This window comes from Mytilinidion resinicola, assembly GCF_010093595.1.
Source record: "Mytilinidion resinicola strain CBS 304.34 unplaced genomic scaffold BDZ99scaffold_32, whole genome shotgun sequence".
NCBI classification, from domain to species: domain Eukaryota; kingdom Fungi; phylum Ascomycota; class Dothideomycetes; order Mytilinidiales; family Mytilinidiaceae; genus Mytilinidion; species Mytilinidion resinicola.
In genome coordinates, this window is record NW_022985468.1 from 371,900 (window position 1) to 397,337 (window position 25,438).

Below are 25,438 nucleotides of genomic sequence, written 5' to 3' on the forward strand. Positions count from 1 at the left end.
CGTTTCAGGTCCCCAAAGCCTTCCTCTGATGCTGCACGGGCCATTATGCATTGCTCGCATATTTTTCCATGGTTCAGCTGGGATCGATCGTGCTAGGTGCCATGCTGGCCTTGAAGTAAGTGGCACACTCATCAAGCACTCTGGTCGTATGTACAACTGTCTGCCACTGCTTGAAGTGCTTCAATGAGTTTCCACATGGCCCAAGATGAAGAGCTTCTATCTCGTTCAGGATCCTGAAAATGCATTGAAGCAACCCAAGCAGTGGCAGACAGGTGTACGCACGAGACAGCCTGTTCTATAATTAGAGTGCCACCTTTTTCATACCCTGCGTGGGCACATCCCCAAGAGGATTGACAATCTCGATCTTGATAAATAGTGTGGCTCCCGTTTCGCCGTTCCGGTGAGATCTCGAGATGGCATGGTGAAGTTGAGTGCGTCGCCGAATTCCCGTAGGCAAGTAGCATAGCACTCACCAGGCCATGAAGAGTGGGTTACACCACCACTAAGCACCCTCGATGACACCGACCCGCTACTAGGAGGGAGTGTCTGGCTGACTGCATGGTCGCCGTCTACGGTGTCTCTCGCCGACCCGGTTGGGAAGTATAGGCCGCTAAAGCAGTCTGACAGGCTTCATCAAGTACAAAATAGCTACAGAAATGTTACAGTTGCCCCGCAAATCTTCAGAATCTTTTTCCTGCTCTTTCACCTATTTTGACGTAGAGGCCCAAAACACTTAAAATAGCTTCATCAACTGAGGCCTAGTCTAGTCTTTTTCTGGCGACTGGCTTTCTCGGGAACACCTCTCGCTCTTCAATCAAGGCCTGCTGTAATTCATCCATTTCAATCATATTGCTGTGCTCTCGTACTTTTCTGTTAGATCCCCAACATGTCGGATATCCTTAGTACAGTAGATGTCGAGAAAAATGACAGAGGCAGCGATTATACCCATTTGACCAACAGCAGCATCCAGACCTTCGGATTTGAGGGCGTCACCGTTACCGTCAACGACCGGACGACGAAGCAACCGAAGGAAATTCTATCTGGCGTTAATGGCATGGTCGAAGCAGGTCAGTAATACTCATTGCTTAAAATCTTTCACCGCAGTCAGTATAACCCGGACGAACTGTACTTTTTTGCACGAAACAAGTCGAGTCCCTTCCAAAAAAGTCACTATCGACATCTCACACTCTGATGGTAGCACCTCAAGCAGCTGTAAGTAAGAGTCAAATCGTGCTATGAATTTCAAGTCTTTACTGGGCTAGATGCTGACCGTAAGAAGGGGAAATGCTGGCGCTGATGGGCCCGAGTGGCTCCGGAAAGACCACCCTACTCAACGTTCTGGCTCACCGCGAAGCTATGTCTAAGGCCACTGTACAAAAAAGATAGAAAGGGCTCTATATCAACGGCAAAGAAACAAAGTTGAAGGACTTCCAAAAGATCAGCTCCTACGTAGAGCAGGAGGATGCTCTGGTGGGATCTGATACCGTGAAGGAAACTCTATACTTTGCCGCAAAGCTGGCGCTTCCTAGGTCACTACGGGTACAGTACCAGCCCATAAGTCTGGGCAAACGTGTTTATCACTGCTTAGCTCCAAACGTGCTCGCTTGACGCTACTGTAAGGAGCAGCCCAGTGAGTACGTAGGCAGTTAGTCAAGAGGCAGTTTAATTTGCACTACTTCGAACCTGACACAGCGCATAGGCTTTTGGAAGTTCACGGGGGTACCCTAGGCAGTGGGAAACGCGTGTGCAGACTTCTGACCTGTCACTGTAGTTGCTCCAAACTCTTGTCGGACTCCTCTCTCCCAATATAATTCTGACTGTAGTAGTTCCATTATCAAGATCGAGCGGATAATGAAAATCATTGCACTCGTTACTGCATTCGGTCTTCAAGGCCAGGCAGAGACGATCATCGGAACACCGATCCAAAAAGGCCCAAGTGGCGGGCAGAAGCGGCGTGTCAGTGTTGCCAGCCAGCTAATTACGAGTCCAAAGCTGCTCTTCCTCGATGAACCTACGAGCGGCCTTGACTCCGCGGCCAACTACGAGGTCATATCTTTGGTGAAGGCCCTCGCCAAAAAGCGCAATATAGGGCTCTATCTCAACAAATTCTATATCCAAGCCCACGTTAATGTTGATCGCAGCTTCTTGTCATTGTAAGCATTCATCAGCCCTCCACGACGACGTTTGAGCTCTTCGACAAGCTACTTCTCCTGTCAAGAGGAGACACTACTTACAATGGCTCCGTAGCCGGCGTCCGCGACTACTCTCAGTCTCAGGGCCACGCAATGCCTCTGTATATGAACCCTGCCGAGTTTGCCATTGACCTAGTCAATACCGACTTCTCACGCCATCAGGACAAAACTCTCAACAATTGGAGGATCTCGTAGCTGGCTGGTCAAAGTCTGAGGCTGCCAGAATCGTGGTAAAGGTCGAATCCGCAATCAACGCCCAGCCTTCGAATAGTCATGGAGTAGAACGTAGCAGAGAGCTATTCTATATTCTAGTTCTATAAGGTGGGTTCTTTTGTATGTCATCTACACCGGCGCTTCTCAGTAAATGAAATCGAGACACCCAAAGTTTCCTCTCTGGAGAATTAGATGTGTGCCTTGATGTACAGATACCTAACCAATCTTGATCTTTCTGCGATCCATAAAAAGCGATAGGCAGAGACAAAAGCAGCCGGAGGCTATCGACGTGATGAAAACACGACTGATCGCGTACACAATAGCTGCTAGGACTTCCTGTTGCTGAGTGGAATTGAGTGTTTCCAATAGAGCGCTCCCCGCGCCTGAAGTTAGACTCTGAATTTGTGCGATGCCTAGAGTAGGAAACAGATCGCGAATCCTATTTTCGGCCAAGTTCAGAAAGATGGCGTTCGCGATGGACAGGGCGATAGCGAGTCCTCCTCCACGAGCACACATAATGAATCCAACGGCGCTCGATATCTCCTCGGGTGGAGCAAGCCACTGTGCAACAGCAAATGGAGCATTTAGAAACATGCCCGTGCCGATTCCGTTGAGCACCATCGCTCCGTAAATAAATCCATTTGAAGTAGGTAGATCGATAGTGTAGAGCATGCTGTTGGCGGCGATCACGAGGGCAGAACCGGTGGCGTACCATGGCATGCTGTATCCTGATCGCGCCATGAGGTGGCCGTTTAACATAGTGAACGTCGCCAGTGAGCCGATGAACGGTAATAACCGTACCCCTGCGAGGAGAGAGCTGCTGTGTTGCACGAACTGAAAGTATAGCGGGATGAAGTAGATCGTCACAAAGGACGACGTTCCCGCAGAGGCTCCCACCAAGAACTGTATCAAAAGGCCCCTGTTTTTGAGGAAATGAACCGGGAACATTCTGTTCTGCCAGTTTGACCAAACTTGGTGAATGCATAGCGCCATGAACAGAACGCCCGAGATGCAGAACAGAGCTATGTCTTGGACGCTGTTCCACGCAAAGGTTGTGCCGCCAAATGAGATGGCCATGAGTCCAGAGACATACACACCGATGACGAGAGTGTTTCCTATCCAGTCAACAGCTTTCATCCTGTCCCAAAACTTCACACCCGGTCGGAGATCACGGGACGGAAGCAAGAAGAAATACGCTGGAGAAAAGGCGCCTCCAATGCAAAGATTGATATAAAAGGCCCATCTCCAGGTTGTTGATGCATTGTCGGCAAAGGCTCCTCCAATGACAGGTCCTAGGCTGTAGCAAAGATGTCATGGTCAGTAATTATATCCGTCCTTGACTCTCCGAGAAAGGGGCACGGCACTCACACTGTGCCAAAACCAAATACCACGCCGATGATGCCGATATACTTTGCTCGTTCAAGAGGTGTAGTGAACAGGGACAGCATCATCATCACTCCCAAGTACATTCCTCCGCCGCCAAGGCCAGCCAGAGCACGTCCGATAATGAGTGCATTCATGCTAGGCGCCGCCCCGCACACGGTTGAACCGATCTCGAAAATCGCTACGCAGAGCACGTAGATCCACTTTGGATTAAATTGGCCATATATTCGTCCCCTGAGAATATGAGTGATTTGTTTGAAGGAACTTGGCTGTAGAATTCGTGCAAAAGCTTACCAGAACAGATTAGTGCTTGCATTTCCGAGGAGAAATGACACCGATAGCCAAGGCAATTTATCGATCGAACCGAACTCGGCGATGATGTTTGGCTGAACATCAGCGACAATCGTCTGGTCCAGAGCGAATAAGAACACGCTTGATAATATGGCAGTCACTATAACGTATATTATTAGGAACCAGATCGAACTTGGATTTATGGAATCGATAATCCTATTTGAGCTTACCAGCGAACACCCACTTAATGCCATGTATATCCCGTGGGGGAGGAGCAGATGATGCTGGGGGCAACGGTTGTATGCGGTCCGACGGCGACTGTACGGATTGGTTCGTGCTCACTACGTTGTTTGGCGGCCGCTCCTCGTCGGGATAAATCTCTGGGCCTCGAGAGCTTTGTCGAGAATCAATCCAGCCATTCGCGGCTATTCGAGGCTGCAGTTCGATATGTGTAACACTGGTTTGCGACATTATGTTGAACTGGGATAAGGCGGATGTTAGAGCGTGAGAGGTGTTCGAGAGTAAGCAAAAGCACTCTCCGCGGGCAGAGCGCTCATATGATATTCGAATGCAATTCGTCTGTTGGCTTTAATCGGCCAATAAGGCGCAACGCAATCCCCTGGCCGATAAGTATATCCATTTTCGTGTTAATCCCAGCTAACAGCGGTTAACTCCGTCGCAAATTTTAGTGGGGGTTGTAATAGATGGGTCTGTAAGCACATACGCGCGAAAGTACGGAATAGAGGCCACCCTAGAAAACTTCGTTTTATTGATAGCTTCCGTTAAACCACGCAATCTCCTCTATTCCTATAGTAGTACTCGCTAGTCCTGTAGTAGTATTCTGTTGTCGTTGTTGCTAGCTAAGGACCTCCCCAAAAAGGGGCCGATTGCTATTACAGAGCTTGGCGATTACTACTATAGGACTAGCTATATAGCGGAGATTAGGGAGACTATTTCCGAGACTTGAATCTTCCAATTCAAGGCGGCCTCTGGTTTCGCACACAGCTGCAATAGACCCCGCCTGCTATGATAAGGAAGAGGAGCCCCTGCCTCAGGGCCTAGTGCGAGGTCTTCCCTGGTGATCTTTTCCCCTAATGACTGTCACGCCCGTCTCGTCATCCTTTGTATATGCATGCAGGTGAGGAGATACTGGTAGACGCGGCGGAGCCCTTTTCACCACATTCGCATAGGATTAATGCTAGTCTACCCAACCTCCTGCCACAGGCTCGCCAAAAACCTCCACTCTCCTCACAAACCAACGAAGTTCACCACCCACCACCTTAAAACCTCCATCATTATCCTCGACCTTCGCGAAGTAGTAGCACACAGACGCACTGAACACCATCATCACCTCCCTGCCACCCACCCCCTCCACTCCATGAATACGTCTCGATCCTTGATGTTTTACTCCCAACATTGCCACCAACATTTCCACCTTCAAAAAAAGATGGAGGAGTAAGCTTCCTCGTTTGTGAGGAAGAGGAAGAGAATTGAAGAGGATCTTTTATTCACGAAACACGTGATCGTCGGGTGATGAGAAGGGAAGGCTGACTTATGCCTGGCGCACAGAGGATGAATAGCTTGCATTTTTTGCGAAATCAGGGAGAAAGAACCTGTATATCATCTCTTCAGATTCCTCGTCCTCCAAAAGTACCTACGGGCTGAGGACGACCAAACAATCCCCTTTGCCCATCCATCTGCTAGACTCCCTACAACACTACAAAGCCTCTCCTTCCTCACTCGCCCTCATTCCCAACCCCAATCAGCTCCGCCGCCAACTCCGCAAACGCGTAAACCGTCGCCTGCGGCATCGCTCCCACAGCCTCCGGAAACACGCTCGCATCGCACACCCTCAGCCCCCTGACCCCTTTGACCCGAAACTCAGCATCTAGCACCGTCCCCAGCGCCGCCGTGCCCTGCGGGTGATAGATAGTCCCACAAAACCTCCGGATCCTTGCATCGATCTCCTCGTCGTTGGAGCGGGACGTCAGTGCCGGAAACCCATCTGGTGGCGTTTCCGCGATTAATTCGCTGGCTAGAGGTCCGGTCTCCGCGAGCTCCAAGTTGCGGCGCACGGCGGCGCGGAAGGTGTAGCGGTCTGCGGCGGTGGAGAGGTAGTTTGGGTCTATGACAGGGTGGGCGGTTGGGTCGGTGGAGGGGAGCGTGATCGTGCCACGGGAGGTGGGGAGGAGGAGAAAGGATATGAGGCTGATGTGGGTACCATCTAGGGGCCGGCCAAGCTGGGCGCTGTAATTCGGTTGGTCGATTAAGGGGAAGTAGAAAACTACGGAGAGGTGGTGGCAGCGTTTGGGGCGGAGATGCGGGTGGGAAGCGTCAATGGAAGGGTCGTCGGCTGCGAGGGCGGCTTGGAGGTCAGGGGTTGGGAGGGTTTGGAAGGCGAGGAAGTCTGATGGCGCGCCTTGGCCGTACTCGGGCTTTGCGGTGCCGGTGAAGGGGAGGGCGAAGCCTTTCTCTGGGTGGCGGAGGCGGTAGTATTGCTTGAGGGAGTTGTGGTCGAACAGGTTACGGCCGACTTCAGGGGAGTCCACGATTTGGGGGACGGAGTGTTTGGATAGCTCGGATGCTGGACCAATTCCGGAGAGCATTAGCAGTTGAGGGGTCTTGTACGCGCCACAACTGATAATGACTTCACGGCGAGCATGTAGCTGGTTGCCGTTGAGCAGTTGAATGCCTGTCGCCCTACCGTCCTGGAATAAAATTCTTCTAACGAACGTGGAATCCATCACGTGTACTCTGGAGAGGTCGTATACCCGCGCGCTATGCTGTCTTGTTGAATCAGAGCTCGATGTTACTCGAAAGTTTTGGCAGAGATCTGAAAGGCCGGTCGGATCGCCATCAAAAGGGTCCGGATTGATGTCAACTCCCCTAGCGACGAATGATTCTTGCAATATTTTACGCATGGGATACTGCCGGCCAGCGGCCGTGTGGATCGGTCCGTCGAAGCCATGGTATTTGCGACTGGCTGTGGTATCCCAGAAGCGCTCCGTCCGTTTGAAGTAAGGCAAAAGCCCTTCGAACGTGAACCTAGCATGGCCCGCTTTTTCCGCTATTACCTCATAATCTGTCCTTGATGCTCTTGTCCAGACTCCAATGTTGACCGCGCTAGATCCAGAGACGGTACGACCAGCAAACTGGGTCATGTTTCGGTCGTCGCAGTGGCTCTGGGGGACGCTTGAGTAGTCTAAAACAATGCCATCTTCTATAAGTTCAAGAAGGCTTTTCCGATCCGTGACATGCGGATTGAAGACGTCGTTTGAGCCTGCTTCGATAAGGGCAACGCTGAACTTTTGGCTAAGGCGGGATGCTATCACAACACCTGCTGTTCCCCCTCCGACGACAATGAAATCGAACTTCGTTTCGTCGGACATGATGATTGAGATATTGAGTGAATACAGAAAAGGTGAAGACACGACTCTAATTTATACCACAGAAAAAGGCGTACTAAAACTGTTAGTAAGACCAAATTTGGAAGAGAGCTCGTAGGTTAGGAACGAGGCGTCCAAGGCGTCCCATCTGAAATATACATGTCGCTCGCATCAGAGCGCATTATCCCGTTTAGAGCTATTGACCCCTTCGTCGGTACGAGCCTTGTAAGCCCTAACCTTTAGGTCTTCCCGGCATTGGCTCCTATAAGTTCCCCTGGGCAGTCTTGTACTCTCCCTCTGCTATCATTGGGTTAGTTGTATGATGTTAATGTTAAAGCTAATCATCTAGCAAGCATTTCTTTAGTGCCGACGGATGGCTCGGATCGAAGATCCATTCTGTACAGTAAGAAAGTAACCTCCATCCTTTTCCAAAGGATTGCTGATTCTGTTTACACTACCTAATCAGGCCTGAATGTTAGACTTCGGATCTAGGATTCGTGCAAGATGTAGGAAGGAGAAGAGTGGAATTGGATCTGAGTTGTCCCTTAGCTATTTTCGGCAAGCTTGGGACGACGCCATGATATACCTATCTCTAGGCTAAATTACCCTTTGTACATGTTCGTGTTCTTTACCTAAGCACTGCTAGTGGCAAACATATGAGTATTGTTAAACGAAGGGAAAGGATGTGTAGATAGCCGCTATCATTCACGGTCCCGGCCCTGGTCCCGTTCACACCGGAGCATCTCCTCCCCTTCCGAGCACCCATGGCAAACCCAATCACTTCCGAGGTGAACGCTTATCATGCTATCAATCGCTCAATCCAGAGTCAGATTCATTCGAATTCGGCCTCTATATACGCGGTTCCCTTTCGCCGCTAGAGCCATCCCATCCGCAATGCGACATTTCATGAATCATAGAATCATTTACAGCCATGTCAGAATCCAAAGCCTCTAGTCCCTGAACTCATCCATGAACTCCTTGTGGAACTTGACGATCCTACCCACCCAGTCCGTGCCGGGTGCTAGGAAAGTCGTCCTGAAATGCAGCGTGCCCTCCTTCTGGCCGAAGCCGGAGCCCGCGACGACGCAGACACCTGTGGCGTCGAGTAGGCGGAAGCAGTAAAACTCATCGGGTGCGCGGCCTTCCTTCTTGGCTTGGGCGATGGCTTTGGCGGGGATGGTGATGGTGGGGAAGAGGTACATGGAGCCCTTCATACATGGTTAGTCCGAGAAATTCGAATAGAACGGTTGGGTATCAACTTACAGCAGGAGTGTTGCAGCTCACACCCTCCATTTGCTTGAAAGCATCATAGAGTGCATGCGCTCTCTTCTTGAGGCCCTCAAAGATACCATCATATTCCTGCTTATACAGCTCGTAGCTCGGCTCGCCCTCCTTGGGCGGGTTCACCATCATTTCGACGATGCACTGGCCCATGACCGGCGGGCACAGCTGAATACTGATGAACTTGTAGATCTCGGCCGCGACCTTCTCGTCGAAGCCGATGAGCTCGAAGTAGCCGCCACGGTGTCCGCATTCGCCGACCATGCCCTTCGACACGCTGTGCAACGACGCAAGCTCGATGTTGTCGAACTTCTTGGGAACCTCTTTTTGCAGATCACGAAGAGCTTTCTTGAAAGAGATAAACTCGCCCTGGAAAACGTTGGTCTGGTAGACCTCGTCGGCCATGACCACTAGCTTCTTTTCGGCGGCGAACTCCAACACCGATCGGATATCTTCGGCTGGCAGACTGGCGCCCGTGGGGTTGCCCGGGTTGATGATGACGATGGCCTTCACATCAGTCCCCTCAGCGACGGCCTTATCGTACGCGCTCTTGATCTCGCCGAGATTAGTGCCCCATGCCTGGCTCTCGTCGAGGTAATATGGGACCACACGCGCATCTAAGACGGCTAGTGTAGCAGTGTACAGAGGGTATTGGGGAATTGGAACGAGGATGCCGGTCTCGGGCTTGGAGCTGATGATATGAAGGAGGGTGTTGACGCCTGAAGAAGCGCCGGCACTGAGGTAGATATGGTCAGCTTCAGCTGGGTATCCGTCTCGTCCTGCAATACGATGTAAGTATGTCCAATCTCCAATATGACATGCCAGACGTACGCTCAATGAACTTGGCAACGCTCTCTCGGATGGCCGGAGCACCATGGCTCTGGCTGTATGCTCCCACGCTTTTGACGGCCGCAAGCAGCTTCTTAGCCCTCGCAACCACATCCGGTTTGTATCCCAGACCGCTTGTCAACACTTCCTCCTTCTCGAGGAGCTCCGGGTTCTCCATGATACTGGCGACCTGTCGGAAGAAGGTGATGGGCTTCTGGTCCAATTGCTGCGGGTTTCCGATGTTTGCAGCAATGACAGTATCAAAGGGCAGATCCTTGCCCTCGCCCTTGGCCAGCTTGGCTCGGTATTCCTCTGACCTCACGGCCAATTCGCCGCGGACGGCATACTTCGCGGTCTTGACATGGGGATTGATATTCTCATACGAGAGGGCGCGGACGGCGGTGGCAGACATATTGCGAGACTGTATGTTCAATCCCCACGAAATACGAGGAGGAAGTAGGAGGACAGGTCTGGCGTGCGAGTCTAGAGCAAACCGCAGCGTTTAGTATATCTCTCCCAAGTGTTGCTTTTTCTCTGCGCTGGTGTTGAGGCAATATTTTTTTTCCCGCGCGGACGGAACGCGTGCCCCGCTATGCTTTTCTCTAGGGTGGGAGGGGGTTTTCGGGGAGAGACGGGGGGGATTTGCTGAATATAATATTTACCTCGTACTCCCACGTGGAGGGTCCAGACTGGCTTTGGTGATGCATTGATATTGAGGTAGTGGCGGCCGGTTTGTTTGTATGACTCGATCGCTCTGGTCGATGAGCGCATGGACGCGACTATCTTATCGCCTGGCGCCATCTCCCCACCCTGCTGCTTCTCCGCGAAATGTGGTGGAGTGATCGTATGGGGATCAGGACATGATGATGGAGTAACGGAGGGTTGCTGAGATGGATAGATCTCACTAGGAGAATGGCGGTGTCCGATTTGCGCACCTACCTCAGATTAAAGTTGCGGTAAGCAAACGGTGAGGTGCTGCATATCCCCACCCCGACAGCGGAGACATCCGTAGTTGTACAGAGTCATGTACCTGGGTATATAAGTGGTGCTTTCAAATAGATCAAGAGCTTGTGTAGACCAAGAGCACATCTTGAGGGAGTCATGAGAAGCTTCATTGCTAGACTCGGGGTCGTAGCGCGTGGATGCGTTGTTGGTCTATGTCTACATTATACAAGCTCACTTGCATGCTCCATGATCCACATTGTAGCCAATTGCCGGCCTAACCCCTCTCACTTCCTCTTAGCCGGACCGCCTGTCCGTATTTCTGGAGCTTCGTGATGAGCTGGTCGCCCTGCTTGACCACGTCTGAGTATTGCTTGTTCTTGTCGTCTGGTCTGTTCGTCTCGATGATGCCCTTGACGCGATCGATGGTGCAGGGTATCCTGTCTGCTGCAATGAACTTGGCAAGATCCCTTTTGCACAATTAGCGGACGAAAATAAAAGATGAACATACGAAGTGGAACGTACCTGTCCAGGAAATCGATTGTCACTCCGAAGTCATTGGCCATGCTGGTCAGGCCAACCACTCTGTAGCTCTGGAGAAGCTGTTGATAGCCTCGTAGTCGCATCTCCCGCACAAACCAACTCTTATGCTCGTACAGGTATCGGTCCTGGCTGAGGAACGCATCCTCGACCGATGCCAGAGCTCCGAAGAAGTCTTTGTAGTTTCCGTTGTAGAGACTGCTAACCAATGTGGCGAGCCCCGTGAAATCGACGGGCGCTTCAGCATCTTGTTGCTCTGCCTCCGACTGGCCGATGGTGGTCAGATTGACAGCTGCGTGCGGGATTGCAGAAGAAGCAGGCCCATCTTGCATCTCCTCATCGCCAGCACCTGCGCCTGCGGACGTCTTTCCAGAAAGCGCAGATGATTTTTCATCCCCATCACCCAGGATTGCCTTGATCTCTGGCGCATCGACAACCTTCGACTTGAAGTCGACTCGTTTCAATGACACGGCACCAGCAAGGACGGCGTAAACGACTAGCGCGGAGTAGTTGCATAGCTCGTAGCTGGTAAATGTAGATAGACTGTCGAGAAGAAGGGGTGCGGCTTGAGCATGTGATCGAATGGTGAGCAGGTGCAGCCCTTGGTATGCCTTTAGGCGATTTCGACGATCCCAGTCACCACCACTCTCCACCAGTGTCCCGGCGCGTTCTACAGTCTTCTTGACGAGTATCTTGTCCCCGAAGAACAGACCGATGCGTATTATTGCGAGCACGATGTCGATCTTGGTGCCTAGAATGCCGGTCTTCTCGAACACAGCTTCGTATGCTGCAATAGCTTTCTCCTGGAACAGAAGACCCGATTAGCGTTTACTCACATAGAAAATTCCAGTGATTGTCTTACCTTGTCTCCGATGCGCGTGTAGTATTCTGCCCGCTTTCCTCGAGCTGTTTGCACTTCCGTCTCCCCAGCCTTCTCTGCCGCCTCATCCTCCTCCTTCTGGATAGTCTCAAGCTCCTTCTCGTTGTCGGCCTTCAACTCATCGTATAGCTTCTCGTCCCATGGCAGGTTGACCTCGAGAGTAGGATTCTTCGTTGCGAGAAAGGTAGCGGCGCTGGACGAGGGTCTTCGGTGGCCAGCGGGCTGTGACGCGGTGCCTTCCCCCGTTGCGTTCAGGATGCCTTCTACAGGGTGAGCCAGATGCCTGTAGAGAGGCGCCATTTTGTGTTCTCGGATGGCATCTTGGAGGGACTTGAGCGAAGCTTGCTTGCTGGCTTTCGGGGAGGATGGATTGGTGAGCTGGAAGACGTGTTGAGAGAGCTGGAGGTTGGGGTACTTGGCAAACTGGGGGTCGCCCATGTTGAAACGCTTGACAAGGTAGAGGAGGAGGTAGATAGAGTGAGTTGGATGGAGGGGATGTCTATGTGGCCTTGGTGTTGGGGCGTGGTGTTGATGCTGGAGCTCTTGCGTCGGTGGTCGGCGGTCACTGTGGAAAAGTCTTGGCATGCACAATGCACAAATTTGTGCATGTTGCTGGAATTAAATCAAATTCTATCTGATGACCTCAGAAGGGATAGAGAGAGGCCTCGTTGAATGCAAACATGTAACCAAAGGGATACAGTACTGCTCCACTTCACTTGTTTCTCGCTCTAGAATTGTCCACGTAGGCGCTTGAAAACCCGAATAAACGAATTCAGCATCACTGTATATACATCATCCAAGAATTACGCCCATGTTATAAGTCTACGGTGATTAAGCCTCTGAAAGTACGCTGGTCTAGCGCGGTACTAAGACATAAGGTTGGGCCCTCTTTGCAACTGCTTGGGGTACCCCGACAGGCTTTGGAAATCTGAATACGATGTAAACGTCAACGCAGTCGAAATCAGACTACCTGTTGACTAAGTGAAGACATGTTACCTAGGGTACTCCTCACAGCGGTATCGAGAGAGCAAGAGTGAAGCCAGAGCGGTGGCATATCTGTGTGCTGAAGCTCATGATATCCGTACACTTTCCTACCACTGTCTGTAGGGCTCCAACGTACTACCAGAAACCGGGGGCAGCGGATATACTTGCAATCTGCTTACACCCTGTTGACGCTGTCTAAGGTGGCCCCATGAGCTTACTAATTGTACAATATGCCGTACTTCTCTCTCATTCGGAATGTTGAAGCTCCTCATGCAGCGGTAAACGAGTGTACGGATTTCTGACAAGGCATTGTAAAGGTCAACGCAGTGAATATTAGACCACCTTTTGACGAACTAAAGACGTGCTACCTAGGGCACTCCTTACAGCGGTGTCGAGAGAGCAAGAGTGAAGCCAGAGCAGTGGTACATCCGTGTGCCTAAACTTATGACCTAGTAGTATAGGAATGTAATACTTTCGTCACGACCAGCTATACTTTCACATATTGGCCTCCTTAAATCCTATCATGTTGCATTTGGAGCTTGATCTCCTTTTGATGAGGCGGCGTTCCCTGTGGCCAGCAACTCTGCTTGGCGGCCTAAAATTGTTACTTTTTGTATCATTTGTGGAAATGAGTACGAACCATCATTGTAGAAGATGACCGGGGCGACTAGTTCAGGTAAATGCAGATATACGAGTTTATCTAGCTCCTGGCCTAAAGCAAAAGCTTTGAGATTACTCTTGACTGTGCTAGTAGGCTCATCGCCTTGCTCGTTGGGGTCAAAAATCTTGGATGCTTCACGAACGGCCTTAAAGGTAGTCTTGTTCTTGACCTTCTGCCAAAACGTCTCCAAGCCGTACCAGAAGTCAATCTTGGCTTCGATATCGAAGTGCACCTTGAACCTCGCGTCTCCAATACGTCTGAGGACCACGGCAACGGTAAACGTGTCTGGTAATGACTCTTCTTTCTCGTTCTCGGTAAATGTCCATTCAACGACATCTTCGCCACCTCGACCACCACCTCTGCTGTGTGTCTTGTATGCCTGCGCGGATATCGTTGCTTTCCTCATTTGGTCCCATTCCTCTCCTTTCGTCTTGCCTGCCGTGAGAGCCAAGCTAAGTGGCACAGGGTCTTGCTGAACCCCCAAAGAGGCCTCTTTATTGGTTTCTACCGTTTTATGTACCAGGGTCGGGAGGAGATATATGACACCTTGCTGTGCCGGCGCGAACGATTTGACGAACGGGTCTTGCGCCGGCTGTTGCAGAGGCTCAGTCTCAAAGCGTAGTGCAACCTTGAAGTGTCGAAAGCGTCGGTGCTGACCCGCATCAGTCTTCCGGAGTTCGAATTGGAGGCCAAGGAGGGTTGCTGGATCAGAGTTGTCGGTATACGTGCCGTGTACCAGACACTTCTGGCGCACGGTAATACGGAACTTTGAGGCCTCGTGTTCGTGGAGGGCAGTGAGCAACTCTTCACGCGCGGTACCCGTCAGGCTGGGGTCTTCGTATAGCTCCAATTCGAGATCTGTAGCTTGTTTCTTGCTCGGCTGAAGGTTGCTTGTCAGCGCGTTGAACTCATCGAAAGCGTCCATGTTGACTGTGATGTAACAACGTTGTGTTAGAAGAGAGAGTACTTATACTGATCGGCTCTGTATCTACGCGGGCGTTGAGCAGCTTGAGGGCGGCCTCTTGCCTTGCTTTTCGTGAGGCTGGGGCTCCGCTCCGCCTCCTGATACCACGCCATGTCGGAAACAGATAGGTGCATGAGGCTGGATGTGGAGAGCGGCTGGAGCCCATTGCCCTCCTCGTTCAGCATTGCCATGCGCAACCTACAATCGATGTTCCATCCGTGAAAAGAACTGACCGCAGGGATGAGTGTCTCTGTCGCGGAGGCGACGAAGGCGATTGGGCGCAGGGAGGAGGCAGAAGTTGCTGAACTCTTACAAAAGCTTAGCGTTGAGGTCGGTACCCGTCTCGTGGCACAAGCCTGACCTCCAGGCAGGCCGCACACTTATTGACATCAACACCACTAGGAACCACGTCAGGGGCCAGAAGACTATATACGGTTACTTAAAGACCCGGATAACGAGCTAATTAGGCACGTTTTGCTCTCGGAGCTCCAGGAGAAGGATTGGGCCTCTGAGTGCTTCGATTCGGCTCTCCTGGCCAAATACAAAGCCTTCAAGGCCAATCGTGAAGAAGAAGAGGCATTCAAGGCTACGCGCAAAGGAGAAGAAATTTCAAAAACAAGCCGAAAAGAGGAAGAAGCGGAAGAAGCGGAAGAAGCGTTCAAACCCAGTCGTAAAGAGGAAGAGGACATATATCTACGAATCAGCCAGGACATCTTGCGCGAAAATACAAGCATTGTGAAAAAGGGCGACCGCGACAGCTTGGATGGCAAGAATGTCTTACACCGTGTTGCCGACTCGTGGTGTCCCGAGCTGGTTCGACAGGTCTTGCTCATCGTTGAACAGCAGAACCCCAATAAGCAAGACCGCTATGATTTTGTCAGTAAAAAGGACACCGACGACAAAACGCCTTTGGTGTATGCAATACGCAACGCCGATTTCGAGACAGTTCGAATTCTCATCGATTACGAGCCGGCGCTCTTACGGGTACGGTTTGGCTCATCCGCTGACACGCCCTTACACCAGGCAATTCTACTTTTCCGCCAAGGGAAATCCGACGACTATTTCAAGATATTGCACCTTATTGTCGAGGTTGATCCATCCACTTTGTGTATTCCGAACAAGAATAACTGTCCACCGTACCGTTACGCAAGCGATATGAGAATCCCCCATGAAGACCCCCAGGATCCACAGAGACTGAGAGCCCGTCTATTAAACAATCTAAAGGCCCTTATTTTCCGAAGCCATCGGGACGTGGGGTCATTGGAATTGGCGCTCTACAAAGATGGAGGTATGTCTTTGAAGCGTGTTGTGAGTGCGCAATGAGCGGAAGACTAACGCATGTTCTAGATAAGCGTAAGGCATCTGAACTTCTATGATGACCCCAGGTGCTAAAGTTTGAACAGGCAAGCTTCTTGAACTGGATTTGTCAGACTTCGACGTTCTCGGCAGTGAAGCGCAGAGATGCGATTTTACGCATTTCGTGAAAAACTTCAGTCGTCCAAGCGAGGGACTCGACTTTGAGAGCACGCTTGCGAGCGTACAACTACCTGACATTTCCCAGGCACGGGACCGAAAATTGCACCAGGAAGTTATTGATTTGCTCACGAAACTAAGGCGCCCTTTCGGCGTTGAGAAAATCGTTAGCCTCACGGTTTGGGATAATCCGTTCCATCCTATGAGTGACCTTGTTATTGCTGAATCTGTTCGGCTATACCAAATTGAAGAATTGAACTGGTGTAAACTAGATTTAGACCTTGACGTCCTGAAGAATCGTGCTACCTCTTTGAGAAAGTTGTGCTTATACTCGAGCGGAAATTGGGGCATCCTCTACCACTGGCTTAGCCCAGAAGGACTGGCATCTACTGAGCACTTTCGCAATGTAGGTAACGACCTTTCTTCGACCCCTATAAGGCCCGCCACAAAATCTGGGCCGTTTTTCTTCTATGCCTCTTTACTGTGCGTGATCATAGACAACCGCGCGCTATTCTGCCACCGCTTGTAGTGCCTCATAGTGTTTTCAGAAATCCAAGGCAGTAGACCACACTTCCAATCTGTGTACACTCCTCTGCCGCTGCTTGGGGTGGCTTTACGGGGGTTTCAGTTGTTCAAAAGACAGGACTTCCCTCTGAACCAGGAGCCTGAAAACATTATGAAACACCACAAGCGGTGGCAGAGAAGTTTGCAGATATCTGTGACGAAAAACAGTACTAACGAGACATCTAGTTGGAGGAAGTATGTGTCAGTATTGTCAACACCGAAGTGAGTTCTTCCGTATCAATAGCTGTGTTGTGCAACTGCATACTAAAAAATTTGTTTAGGGAGACAGAGCCAGCGATGCCCACCTTACTAGATTGGAACATCTTGCAGAGAGAACCAGGAGAATATATGGCCGGTCCGGGTCCCGGAGTATCAAATTCGTGGTGACTGTCGATCTACCACATCGACTAGAGTCATCTACAATACCTGTAGAGAACGAAGGCTCTAGCGACCGGTAAATCATCTCTGCAGAGTAATCTATGCGATTCGTGCTAACCTCCACCTCTAGATTCTTCAGGTCGTTCTCTACCATACACAAGACGCTAGACAGCCCCCAAACGCAAAACCTGAGCCGCTCCTGTCAACCTGCCAATCGAATCAAAATCGCCATCATCGACAATGGAGTCGACAAATGGCAGACCACTATCTCCGAGAATATAAAGAAAGGAATCTCCTACATGAGCAAAACCCATGGCCACACCCTCCCATGGTTCACTGCCTCCCACGCACACGGAACGCATATGGCTTCGCTCATCCGCAAAGTGAGCCCCATATGTGACTTGTACATCTATCGCGTGAACTCGCACCGAGGGGACATCAATGCCGAGAACGTCATCAAGGCTATTAAAGACGCTAGCAGGGAGAAAGTAGACATTGTCAATCTTTCTCTAACTTTCGACAAAAACCCCCCGGGCCTGGAAGATGCTATCAACGCCGCTGCTACACGTGAAAAGGACAAGGCACTCTTCTTTTGTGCAACTTCCGACGAGCCACACCATTCCGGCAAGGTGTACCCCGCGCACTCCCCGAATACCATCTCCGTCTCTGCGGCTAATCGCGGTGGTCGACGGCGTATGGAGTCAAAAGGTGACGTCGACTTACTGGTGCTCGGTGAGAACATGGCAGTAGAAGGGCCGACATACTTCACGAAACCACAAGGCGTGGCGTCCGGGTCATCAGTTGCCACAGCGCTGGCCTCCGGGATTGCGTCCGTGCTGCTGGTTTGCGCGATGCGTGTTTGCGCAAAAGAAGGAGGGGATTGGGAAGAGTTCAAACGAAGGGATAAGATGTTGATGCTATTTAAAGAGATGCAACCGGACGAGAAGCATAAGTATATAGACCCGGCGTTACTATTTCAGCGGAAGTTGCAGCAGAATGGGGAGGCTTGGTGGCATATTTTTAATCCGCAGCGGTACCCGTAATAACTTGTCCATATTGTGACAATCAGTGCTAGATACCGCTCTTGGGTAGCCTATCAAAGGGTTTAGTGGCATTGAGCACGTATTACATCGCGTCTATCAAAATTATGCAGACTCGCCGTCCGCGTCACCGAGGCCCTGTATCGCTCCCTTCACTTGATGGTCACATCGTGTTCTTTTATTTTGCACGCTTTATAGCGCTGTAAGAGGTAGCATGACTAGTAGGTAGCTGGTCGGCCAAAAGGTGGTCCAATTCCCACTGCTTCAACGTTAATATCATGCCAGTCTCATGTTTTTCCGAGTACTTCGATATCTTTCGTATCCGGGGAGTCTCTTGCTCGTTCAATAACCCTGTCAGAAGTAGCCTAGCTAGTGGTAGTGGTTAGGGCGTTAGATGGGCTCAGCAAAGACTTGTAAGAGCGTACGTTCGTCCAGATGTTGGCCAATGGAACATTGGAACCCTCAACACTGTCCAAGTTCTTGCACGCGGTCTCCAACATGAAGACGCTCCAGATTCACTGAGGCATCCTGGAAGCAGCCCTACTAGAGATGGCTAACGCGAAACATTTTACAATCGAGGTACAGTCGCTGGGAGGGGAGGCTATTTTCGTCGCTAGACTAGCTTACAGTTTCGAAGATGACTAGTGGTGGACAGATCACTCGGAGTTTCTTCAAATAGGACCATGGGTTACCCGGCCTGTAGCAAAGCTGTGGAAGGCAAACTATGAACTCATACGAGACAGTACCTCGGACTTCCAGCGAGCGGAAGCGAGCAATCGTGCATGCACGATGCTAAGAGACCATTATAAGTCTGTTGCAGTAGCCTCGAATTTGCATTGGAGACTATGGGACCAAGTCAAGGCCTATCGTGATGCGTGGTTTGACTATACTAGTCCCATCGACTACGCTTCGATAGGCCAAAAGGTAGCCCAATTTCCATTGCTTTAACCTCAACATTATACTGCTCTTAGGTTTTTGTCGGTAACCAAACATCCATCACATTGAGGGAGTCTCTTGCTCGTTCGATAGCACTGTGTGGAGTAGCCCAGGGAACAGCTGGCAGGTTGATCAAAAGGGAGTTCAATTCGTACTGCTTCTACCTTGACATCATACCGCGTCCAGATTGTTTGAAGTACTCCCATATCCGTAGCATTCGGGAACAATCCTAAGTCCGAAATTTAGACCGACGCGCTAACCATGATTCGTCTTTTATGCGGCCAGCGATCGCTTACAAAGGTTAACCATGTCATTCACCATAATAGATGCCAATTTGATCGGCATTAAGACGCGGATTAGACCGTTGCTCACATTATTGGAATATTTTCAGACGCCAACGTGATCTTTCTTCGACAGACGAGGGTGCGGCATCATATTTCAGCCGACTACTAACTTGTTGCGGAACTACTCTGCGGGGACGACAGCGCGCCATCCCCCCGTCGTATTCAGTGTCCACTCAACCCCAGCATTCCTCTCTCACTAGTATGCATCATCGGTAGCAACCGCGCCGTTCGCCGACCTTGGGATATTTAGAGATTGATACTGCAGATCGAAGGGATTCAGCTTGCAGAACGTCTATAAAGCTCGACTGCGCGACCTAAAACTAGACTAAGTTACACTTCCTCTCTAGTTTCTAACATATCTAATCCTTGTGTGTCTTCAGATACTATCCGATATCAAAGCAAGAAGAGTTACACCGCATCACCTCTTACTCTCATTTAATTGCATCATCGACCTTTGCTTATTCGACTTCTACAATCCTAAACCATCACATCCAACGATATGCGCGTTTTCGTCACCGGAGCCACAGGCTTCATCGGCACGGCGGTCGTCCCAGAGCTTCTCGCCGCGGGCCACCAAGTTCTGGGCCTCACCCGCTCAGACAAAGGTGCTGAGACGCTGAAGTCACTCGGCGTTGAAGCACATCGCGGATCACTCGAAGATCTGGAGAGTCTGAAGAAGGGCGCCTCTAGCGCCGATGCAACAATCCACCTCGCCTTCGACCACAACTTCGCCGACTTCGAGGGCATCAACAAGAAAGACAGAGTTGCCATCGAGGCTATAGGAGAGGCTCTCGTCGGTACCAATCGCCCGTTCATTATCACGTCTGGAACTTTGTTACTTCCGCTGGAAAAGCTGGCTACCGAGGACGACAACGGCGACTACACTATCCCTACTGCCGTTCGTGGATTGGCGGAGCAGTTGACACTGTCTTTCGTGCCGAAAGGAGTGCGTGCTGAAGTCGTGCGTCTTCCACCAACGAATTACGGGGAAGGTGACCACGGATTCATCGCCATGCTCATCAAGACTGCACGAGAGAAAGGAGAATCCGCCTATATCGGGGACGGATCCAATCGCTGGCCCGCGACCCATCGACTTGACACTGCTAAAGTCTTCGCATCGGCTCTGGACAGGGGCACCGCCGGTGCCACCTATCACGCTGTCGCCAACGAAGGGATCACCGCTAAGGAGATCGCGGAAGCTATTGGCAAGGAGTTGAACGTGCCTGTCGTCAGCAAGAGCACGGAGGAAGCCCCGGCGCACTTTGGTTTCCTGGCATTACCGTTCTCGAGGGATAACCCGACTTCTAGTAAGAAGACAAGGGAGGCGCTTGGTTGGGAGCCGGCGCAGCCTGGATTGATTGCAGATATCAAAGAAGGACACTACTTCAAGAACTAATGTGAGCCAGGAGTCTATGGTTAGGACATTGATGAACTATGCAAGACTCATGTCAGGAGAATGGTCTTTGTTCTCGGATGGGGATTTTATCTGTGGACATGGAAAAGCAGGCCTGAAGAAGCATTCGCTTGAGGAATAAACATCAGTTTTACTTTCCGTTGGTATTTCCAATACAGATTTCGGTACCAATGGACTGCCCGAGGGTCTTTTCCGAAGCATGTCATGTGACCGTAGCCTCTACATGAATACCAACCAACCAGCATCGAGCAACACCAAGTCACCAGGAAGCCCATCATCTTTTATTTCTCATTGATCTCTTTGATTGGCCAAGCATTTCGTTTAGTATAGACGTCATTCCCTCGGATCAGCGACAGCCGGTTCTAGTTGAACGTTTAGGGGAATAGTGGAGCCATTCGGTGGTCGTGGCGCGGGAAGCATCACACCCGTGGGTAACACAGCGTCAAAACACGATTTTGCGGACTCTAGACCCTAATAATCATATAAATAGCCATCATGCGCCTTTTTGATTGTATTACAGCATATCGTATATACATACTCGGAGTCCTCAATTTCTTATGATTCAATAGCATTTCTACCTTTCTTTAAAAATGCCTCCTCCACATCTTCTACTCCTCACGCTCTTCCTATCCATCTCCATCAATTTTGCCAAACCCCTAGACCCCCGACTCCTCTGCACATCCCAATCCCAACCCAACCCCATCTCAAACCAACACCCCAACAACGCCACTGGAACTATAAACGGCACCTTCGCCATCCTACCCATTCCGCGCTCCCTCGCCCGCTCCCTCATACCCTCCAAATACGCCATCCTCACGTCCGCCATCTCCGCCGAGCTCCCGCACTTCCTATAAGACATGTACCCCTGCATGCTCCAAGCCGTCCACGACCACGGCATCGGCATGGCCGCTCTCAACTTCTCCGTGTCCGACTTCTCGCGCGCAGGCATCGAATTCCCCTTCCTCGATCTACTGGGAGACGGGTTCACGAGCTTCAGATGGGCGTCGGAGCTCCTCATGACGGCGTCGAACGCGGTCGCGATCAGCGGCACGGTCGCGTACGGCACGCTCGTGCATCCCGCGACGTTCGAGCCGACGTGCGACGCGTATGCCCCTGCGCCGGAGCGCGAGGGCGCAGGCGCGACGACTTTCGGGGCGGCTAGTGTTCTGCCTGGTGCCGCAGGCATCAAGTCGTTGTTCAAGCCGTTAGGTGATGGGACTGAGAGTCCGTACTCGGAGGCGTTTTGGAGGAACGTGACGAACCAGCCGAGCTTTGCGAATGGGCTCACGTGCGATGAGATGGTGCGGTACTTTAATACGAGTGTGTCGACGGGGGAAAATGCGCCGGTGCCGGTGAGGGGGAGGGTGGAGGCGAAGTTGCAGACGTTCAAGGGGGGAAAGGTGTGGAAAGGGGTGTATGGGATTAGGTTGGATACGAGTTTTGTGGAGAATAATTATTTGAGCTGTGAGAGTTTGAGGGGGTATGGGGGGAGGACATGAGTAGAAGAAAAGGAGGAAAGGAAAAAGATAAGTGATTGTATTGATTCTTGGATGAGAAAAACTTGTAATACTTTCCCATCGGGCTTTGGGCTCTCAGCTTGAGATATCGGACTGCACCAGATGCAAACGCTGCAATTCGACGGGACATTTACCCGGAGACTTTGGAAAACCTATTCTAAGATACCCTTGGATTCGTATGTTGAATTTGAACATACCACCTCTGTTGCTTATAGACAGACATGTGCTCCAGTCCCAAGTTCGATATGAAAATCTCGACCTCCGGAGATCGGCATTCGAGTTCGTTGAGAGCTGAAGCCCTTCTCTCCTCTCAATCTTTCTGTTAAAGTTTAGCGCTCTCCGCCCGATTCACGCAACCTAGTGCTTGTACACAAGCTCATGCTCCTCCGGCGGCGGCTCATTCCTCAACATCCACCCCAGCTCCTTCGCCTGCTCCGGCGTCACCAGCTCCTTCAATTTCTCGCCACGCAAGAAATCATGGTCCGAATACTCGAAACCCGGAATCACCGTCTGCCATCAAATCAGCAAGTACTCTAAATGAAGCGAAAGGAGAACTAAACTCACCTCGCTAATCAATAATCCCCCACTCGTCTCCCCTTCCCCATCGTCCGGCAACAGAAAGCTGCTCTTGAACTTCCCCCCTTCCACAATCCACTGCAACCGCTCCCCGTTAAGCACATCTTTCCCCACCACAAACGTTTCCACCCTCGCCTTACCATCTTTCCCCACCTCATCCGCATGGATGATCACATACCGGCCCTTGCCCCAATGCAGCGTGTGCACTGTGCGTCCGCGATTACGGTGCCAGGCGCCAAGCGGCGTGCCGGGCGTTAGCAAGTAGAAAATGCTAGTGCTAGCACTACGAGTTGCATTTTCTTGCTCCGGGTCGAAGTCGGGGTCCCCTCGGAGTGCGGCGATGGACTTCGAGGTCGTAGCCGTAGCCGGGGTGGAAGCGGCTAGGAACGGATTGGGGATTCGTAAGGTGTCACGGTCTGTTTCGGCGAAGTAGCCACCTTCGATGTGGGGTTGCAGTTTTAAATGGGAGATGAGAGATGCAAGAGCGGGCGGCTCCGGGGGTGGAGATGTAGCGGAGGCGGGGCGGGGGAAGATGGGCTGGAGGGGCTCCAAGGAGGCGGAGACCGAAGAGGGCATTTTGGTGGTTTGGTGGTTATCTTCTGAGTGAAGGTGGGTATTGGGAGTGTGAGCGGAACTGGAAGAAAGTGTGTTGTGAGGTTGTAAGGATATAGTGCTGATGGAACATGCAGGGTGGTGGCACCGATTACTTAGGCAGGTGCTAGTCTACCCTCTCCGATCACTGGAAAAGGTGTTTGTAGACGCTGTACGCAGATGAGTAGACTTCACCAGCAACGGACTACTGCATGTCAAAAATATCAAGTATAGATCGGTTTGATAATCATCAGAATCTTTACCTGTTAAAACGCACACTGTGCTACCTACATTGGGGCTAGTTAAATACTCCCGCCTAAGATGACGAGATCCCAATGCCACCCGGCAACTCCGCCTCACTGCTTTCTTTTCCATCGCATGTGCATCTCTCTCTTGTACATGCGTCTTCTTGTCTTACGTGCGAACATTATTTGTTTAGTATCCGGGAAAAAATGCAGAGAATAGGGCCGGGAAGACGGTGACAGCGCTCGCGGACCCTTCAAACCACATACAGCTAAGACAAGGGCATCGAGAACCCCTACCTACCCCTGGTGAGGCTGAAGCTTCTCACCCTTCATCGAACGATAAGCGCCAGCTTCTTGCCTTGAGCCTCGTGAGGCACTGCACATTGCTTCCTATTCTCGGTGCCTATTGAGCCGTAGAATATCGACTTCTGCTAGGGAACGCCATCTCCTGCATGATGTTTTAAACCATCTACGAACGTTGAAGCGACCTTCACATCATGTCGGAGCTCCTAGGTATTGGAGGGCCTTTCACACGAGAACAATCGTCCTCGTATAACACGCACGACTTCGAGACCCTTTCTAATCAGCCGACACCTGCCCCCTACGACTATATCGACAACGAGAGCTTTTTCACAAGATCTCGAACTCGCCATCTGGACGAATTCGACTCTGACCTTCAAGGCCTTGGATCTGTGTTCAGCGACGATCTCGACAGCCCTCAACCAGAATTAACTCCATCGCTGAGACCCAGTGAGACTGACAGCCAGTCCACAGAGCAGGATCCCGACTTGACTACAAGGACTCATGTTTTGCATGAAATATATGTAGGCGAGGAGCCTCGAAGCTGCGAGTATGACATCTATGCCAAAATAATTCTGTAGCTTGTATGCTAATCTCAGTCTGGTAGCGTAATCTTTGTTCATGGACTCAATGGGAACGCCTTTTCGACATGGCAGTCCGGAGATGTGCTGTGGCCTCGTGATCTCCTTCCCCGCGACATTCCCAACGCTCGTATTTATTCATTCGGCTATGAAGTCCCAATTTGGTCTCTCTCAAAACCAACTCCTGCAGACACCATTGCTGAAAATCTACTTGCCGAAGTCGCAAAAATACGTAGTGATGATACTCATTTCGATCGACCTTTAATCTGGATTGCGCACAGCTTAGGAGGTCTCATAGTCAAAGGAGTAGGCACTTACTATCCATGAGGAGCTTGTATATTTAGGCTGACGAGACCTAGTGCCTTGCATTGTCTACGAGCAAAAAGACCATTGAGCCAGTTCAAGCCAGCATCAGCGAGTCAACGATTGGCGTGATTTTTATTGGCACTCCGCACCACGCCCGCACCACCTTAGGATGGGCGAATGTACTCAGTAAGATTACAGCGGTTACAAGCCGTTCGGAGGACCTTAGAAAAGTCATGAGCAGGTCCGCCACCCATAACACTCGATTTACGCACTTGCTCCAGTCATTTGATACTACACTTGATCAAAGCCGAATCAAGCTCTACTCCTTCTATGAGGCCCAGGAAATGATCAGTAAAGGAGCGCCAACTCTGGTCACCCAGCGCGATAATGCTATGTATCACCCGTCTGAGCACGTAGGCATCTTACTCGGGAACCATATTACCATGTGCAAATTTCGAAACTCACTAGAGCGAGGCTACATACAGATCATACGGGCAATACAGGAGATCTTAGTTCGCCCAGAAGACTACCGTATGTTTTCTAGCTCATGATGATATACCAGGGCTAACTTCGTTAGCAGGCCCGATCAAGCGTGCCTCAAATGATATAATTACGTCAGGCTATTTCG

General features: G+C 51.0%; 12 protein-coding genes across 12 annotated transcripts; 5 read left to right on the top strand and 7 right to left on the bottom strand.

The window, feature by feature from the left end:
• Nucleotides 1–886: 886 nt before the first annotated feature.
• BDZ99DRAFT_401578 (P-loop containing nucleoside triphosphate hydrolase protein) lies at nt 887–2,157 on the top strand (the record flags this gene model as incomplete). The annotated part of the gene is given in 4 exon segments (XM_033716235.1): nt 887–1,067; nt 1,277–1,371; nt 1,387–1,529; nt 1,827–2,157. The coding sequence occupies 4 exon segments, from the start codon at nt 887–889 to the stop codon at nt 2,155–2,157; spliced, it is 750 nt and encodes a 249-aa protein (XP_033569478.1).
• A 223-nt stretch (nt 2,158–2,380) lies between these two features.
• BDZ99DRAFT_454896 (MFS general substrate transporter) lies at nt 2,381–4,550 on the bottom strand (the record flags this gene model as incomplete). Its single annotated transcript, XM_033718408.1, has 4 exons — nt 2,381–3,702; nt 3,774–4,022; nt 4,083–4,239; nt 4,310–4,550. 4 exons carry the CDS (start codon nt 4,548–4,550, stop codon nt 2,622–2,624), a joined length of 1,728 nt encoding a protein of 575 aa, XP_033569479.1. The 3' UTR covers nt 2,381–2,621.
• A 1,265-nt stretch (nt 4,551–5,815) lies between these two features.
• BDZ99DRAFT_401442 (putative glucose dehydrogenase) lies at nt 5,816–7,468 on the bottom strand (the record flags this gene model as incomplete). Its single annotated transcript, XM_033716231.1, has 1 exon — nt 5,816–7,468. The coding sequence occupies one exon, from the start codon at nt 7,466–7,468 to the stop codon at nt 5,816–5,818; it is 1,653 nt and encodes a 550-aa protein (XP_033569480.1).
• Nucleotides 7,469–7,986: 518 nt separating this feature from the next.
• On the bottom strand, nt 7,987–10,263 carry BDZ99DRAFT_428631 (alanine aminotransferase 2). The gene is made up of 3 exons (XM_033717194.1): nt 9,578–10,263; nt 8,729–9,525; nt 7,987–8,673 (listed from the first exon to the last, which is right to left on the bottom strand). Exons 1-3 carry the CDS (start codon nt 9,984–9,986, stop codon nt 8,416–8,418), a joined length of 1,464 nt encoding a protein of 487 aa, XP_033569481.1. The 5' UTR covers nt 9,987–10,263; the 3' UTR covers nt 7,987–8,415.
• A 373-nt stretch (nt 10,264–10,636) lies between these two features.
• BDZ99DRAFT_468968 (26S proteasome regulatory subunit RPN7) lies at nt 10,637–12,455 on the bottom strand. Its single transcript, XM_033721386.1, has 3 exons — nt 11,919–12,455; nt 11,042–11,859; nt 10,637–10,986 (listed from the first exon to the last, which is right to left on the bottom strand). The coding sequence occupies exons 1-3, from the start codon at nt 12,372–12,374 to the stop codon at nt 10,794–10,796; spliced, it is 1,467 nt and encodes a 488-aa protein (XP_033569482.1). The 5' UTR covers nt 12,375–12,455; the 3' UTR covers nt 10,637–10,793.
• Nucleotides 12,456–13,316: 861 nt separating this feature from the next.
• Nucleotides 13,317–14,645, bottom strand: BDZ99DRAFT_206205 (uncharacterized protein). Its single transcript, XM_033713291.1, has 2 exons — nt 13,657–14,645; nt 13,317–13,515 (listed from the first exon to the last, which is right to left on the bottom strand). The coding sequence occupies exons 1-2, from the start codon at nt 14,504–14,506 to the stop codon at nt 13,442–13,444; spliced, it is 924 nt and encodes a 307-aa protein (XP_033569483.1). The 5' UTR covers nt 14,507–14,645; the 3' UTR covers nt 13,317–13,441.
• Nucleotides 14,646–14,924: 279 nt separating this feature from the next.
• Nucleotides 14,925–15,621, bottom strand: BDZ99DRAFT_206195 (uncharacterized protein). The gene has a single exon (XM_033713290.1). The coding sequence runs from the start codon at nt 15,376–15,378 to the stop codon at nt 14,971–14,973; it is 408 nt and encodes a 135-aa protein (XP_033569484.1). The 5' UTR covers nt 15,379–15,621; the 3' UTR covers nt 14,925–14,970.
• Nucleotides 15,622–15,700: 79 nt separating this feature from the next.
• Nucleotides 15,701–18,003, top strand: BDZ99DRAFT_482931 (subtilisin-like protein; the record flags this gene model as incomplete). The annotated part of the gene is made up of 5 exons (XM_033722536.1): nt 15,701–15,833; nt 15,893–15,898; nt 15,949–16,424; nt 16,864–17,036; nt 17,091–18,003. 5 exons carry the CDS (start codon nt 15,701–15,703, stop codon nt 18,001–18,003), a joined length of 1,701 nt encoding a protein of 566 aa, XP_033569485.1.
• A 1,464-nt stretch (nt 18,004–19,467) lies between these two features.
• On the top strand, nt 19,468–21,157 carry BDZ99DRAFT_468970 (putative epimerase/dehydratase). The gene has a single exon (XM_033721387.1). The coding sequence runs from the start codon at nt 19,780–19,782 to the stop codon at nt 20,674–20,676; it is 897 nt and encodes a 298-aa protein (XP_033569486.1). The 5' UTR covers nt 19,468–19,779; the 3' UTR covers nt 20,677–21,157.
• On the top strand, nt 21,121–22,193 carry BDZ99DRAFT_551387 (uncharacterized protein; the record flags this gene model as incomplete). The annotated part of the gene is made up of 1 exon (XM_033727022.1): nt 21,121–22,193. Exon 1 carries the CDS (start codon nt 21,552–21,554, stop codon nt 22,191–22,193), a length of 642 nt encoding a protein of 213 aa, XP_033569487.1. The 5' UTR covers nt 21,121–21,551.
• Nucleotides 22,194–22,195: 2 nt separating this feature from the next.
• Nucleotides 22,196–23,569, bottom strand: BDZ99DRAFT_454913 (uncharacterized protein). The gene is made up of 2 exons (XM_033718409.1): nt 22,776–23,569; nt 22,196–22,721 (listed from the first exon to the last, which is right to left on the bottom strand). The coding sequence occupies exons 1-2, from the start codon at nt 23,361–23,363 to the stop codon at nt 22,569–22,571; spliced, it is 741 nt and encodes a 246-aa protein (XP_033569488.1). The 5' UTR covers nt 23,364–23,569; the 3' UTR covers nt 22,196–22,568.
• Nucleotides 23,570–23,990: 421 nt separating this feature from the next.
• Nucleotides 23,991–24,937, top strand: BDZ99DRAFT_206273 (uncharacterized protein). Its single transcript, XM_033713292.1, has 2 exons — nt 23,991–24,473; nt 24,531–24,937. The coding sequence occupies exons 1-2, from the start codon at nt 24,121–24,123 to the stop codon at nt 24,829–24,831; spliced, it is 654 nt and encodes a 217-aa protein (XP_033569489.1). The 5' UTR covers nt 23,991–24,120; the 3' UTR covers nt 24,832–24,937.
• Nucleotides 24,938–25,438: the final 501 nt, after the last annotated feature.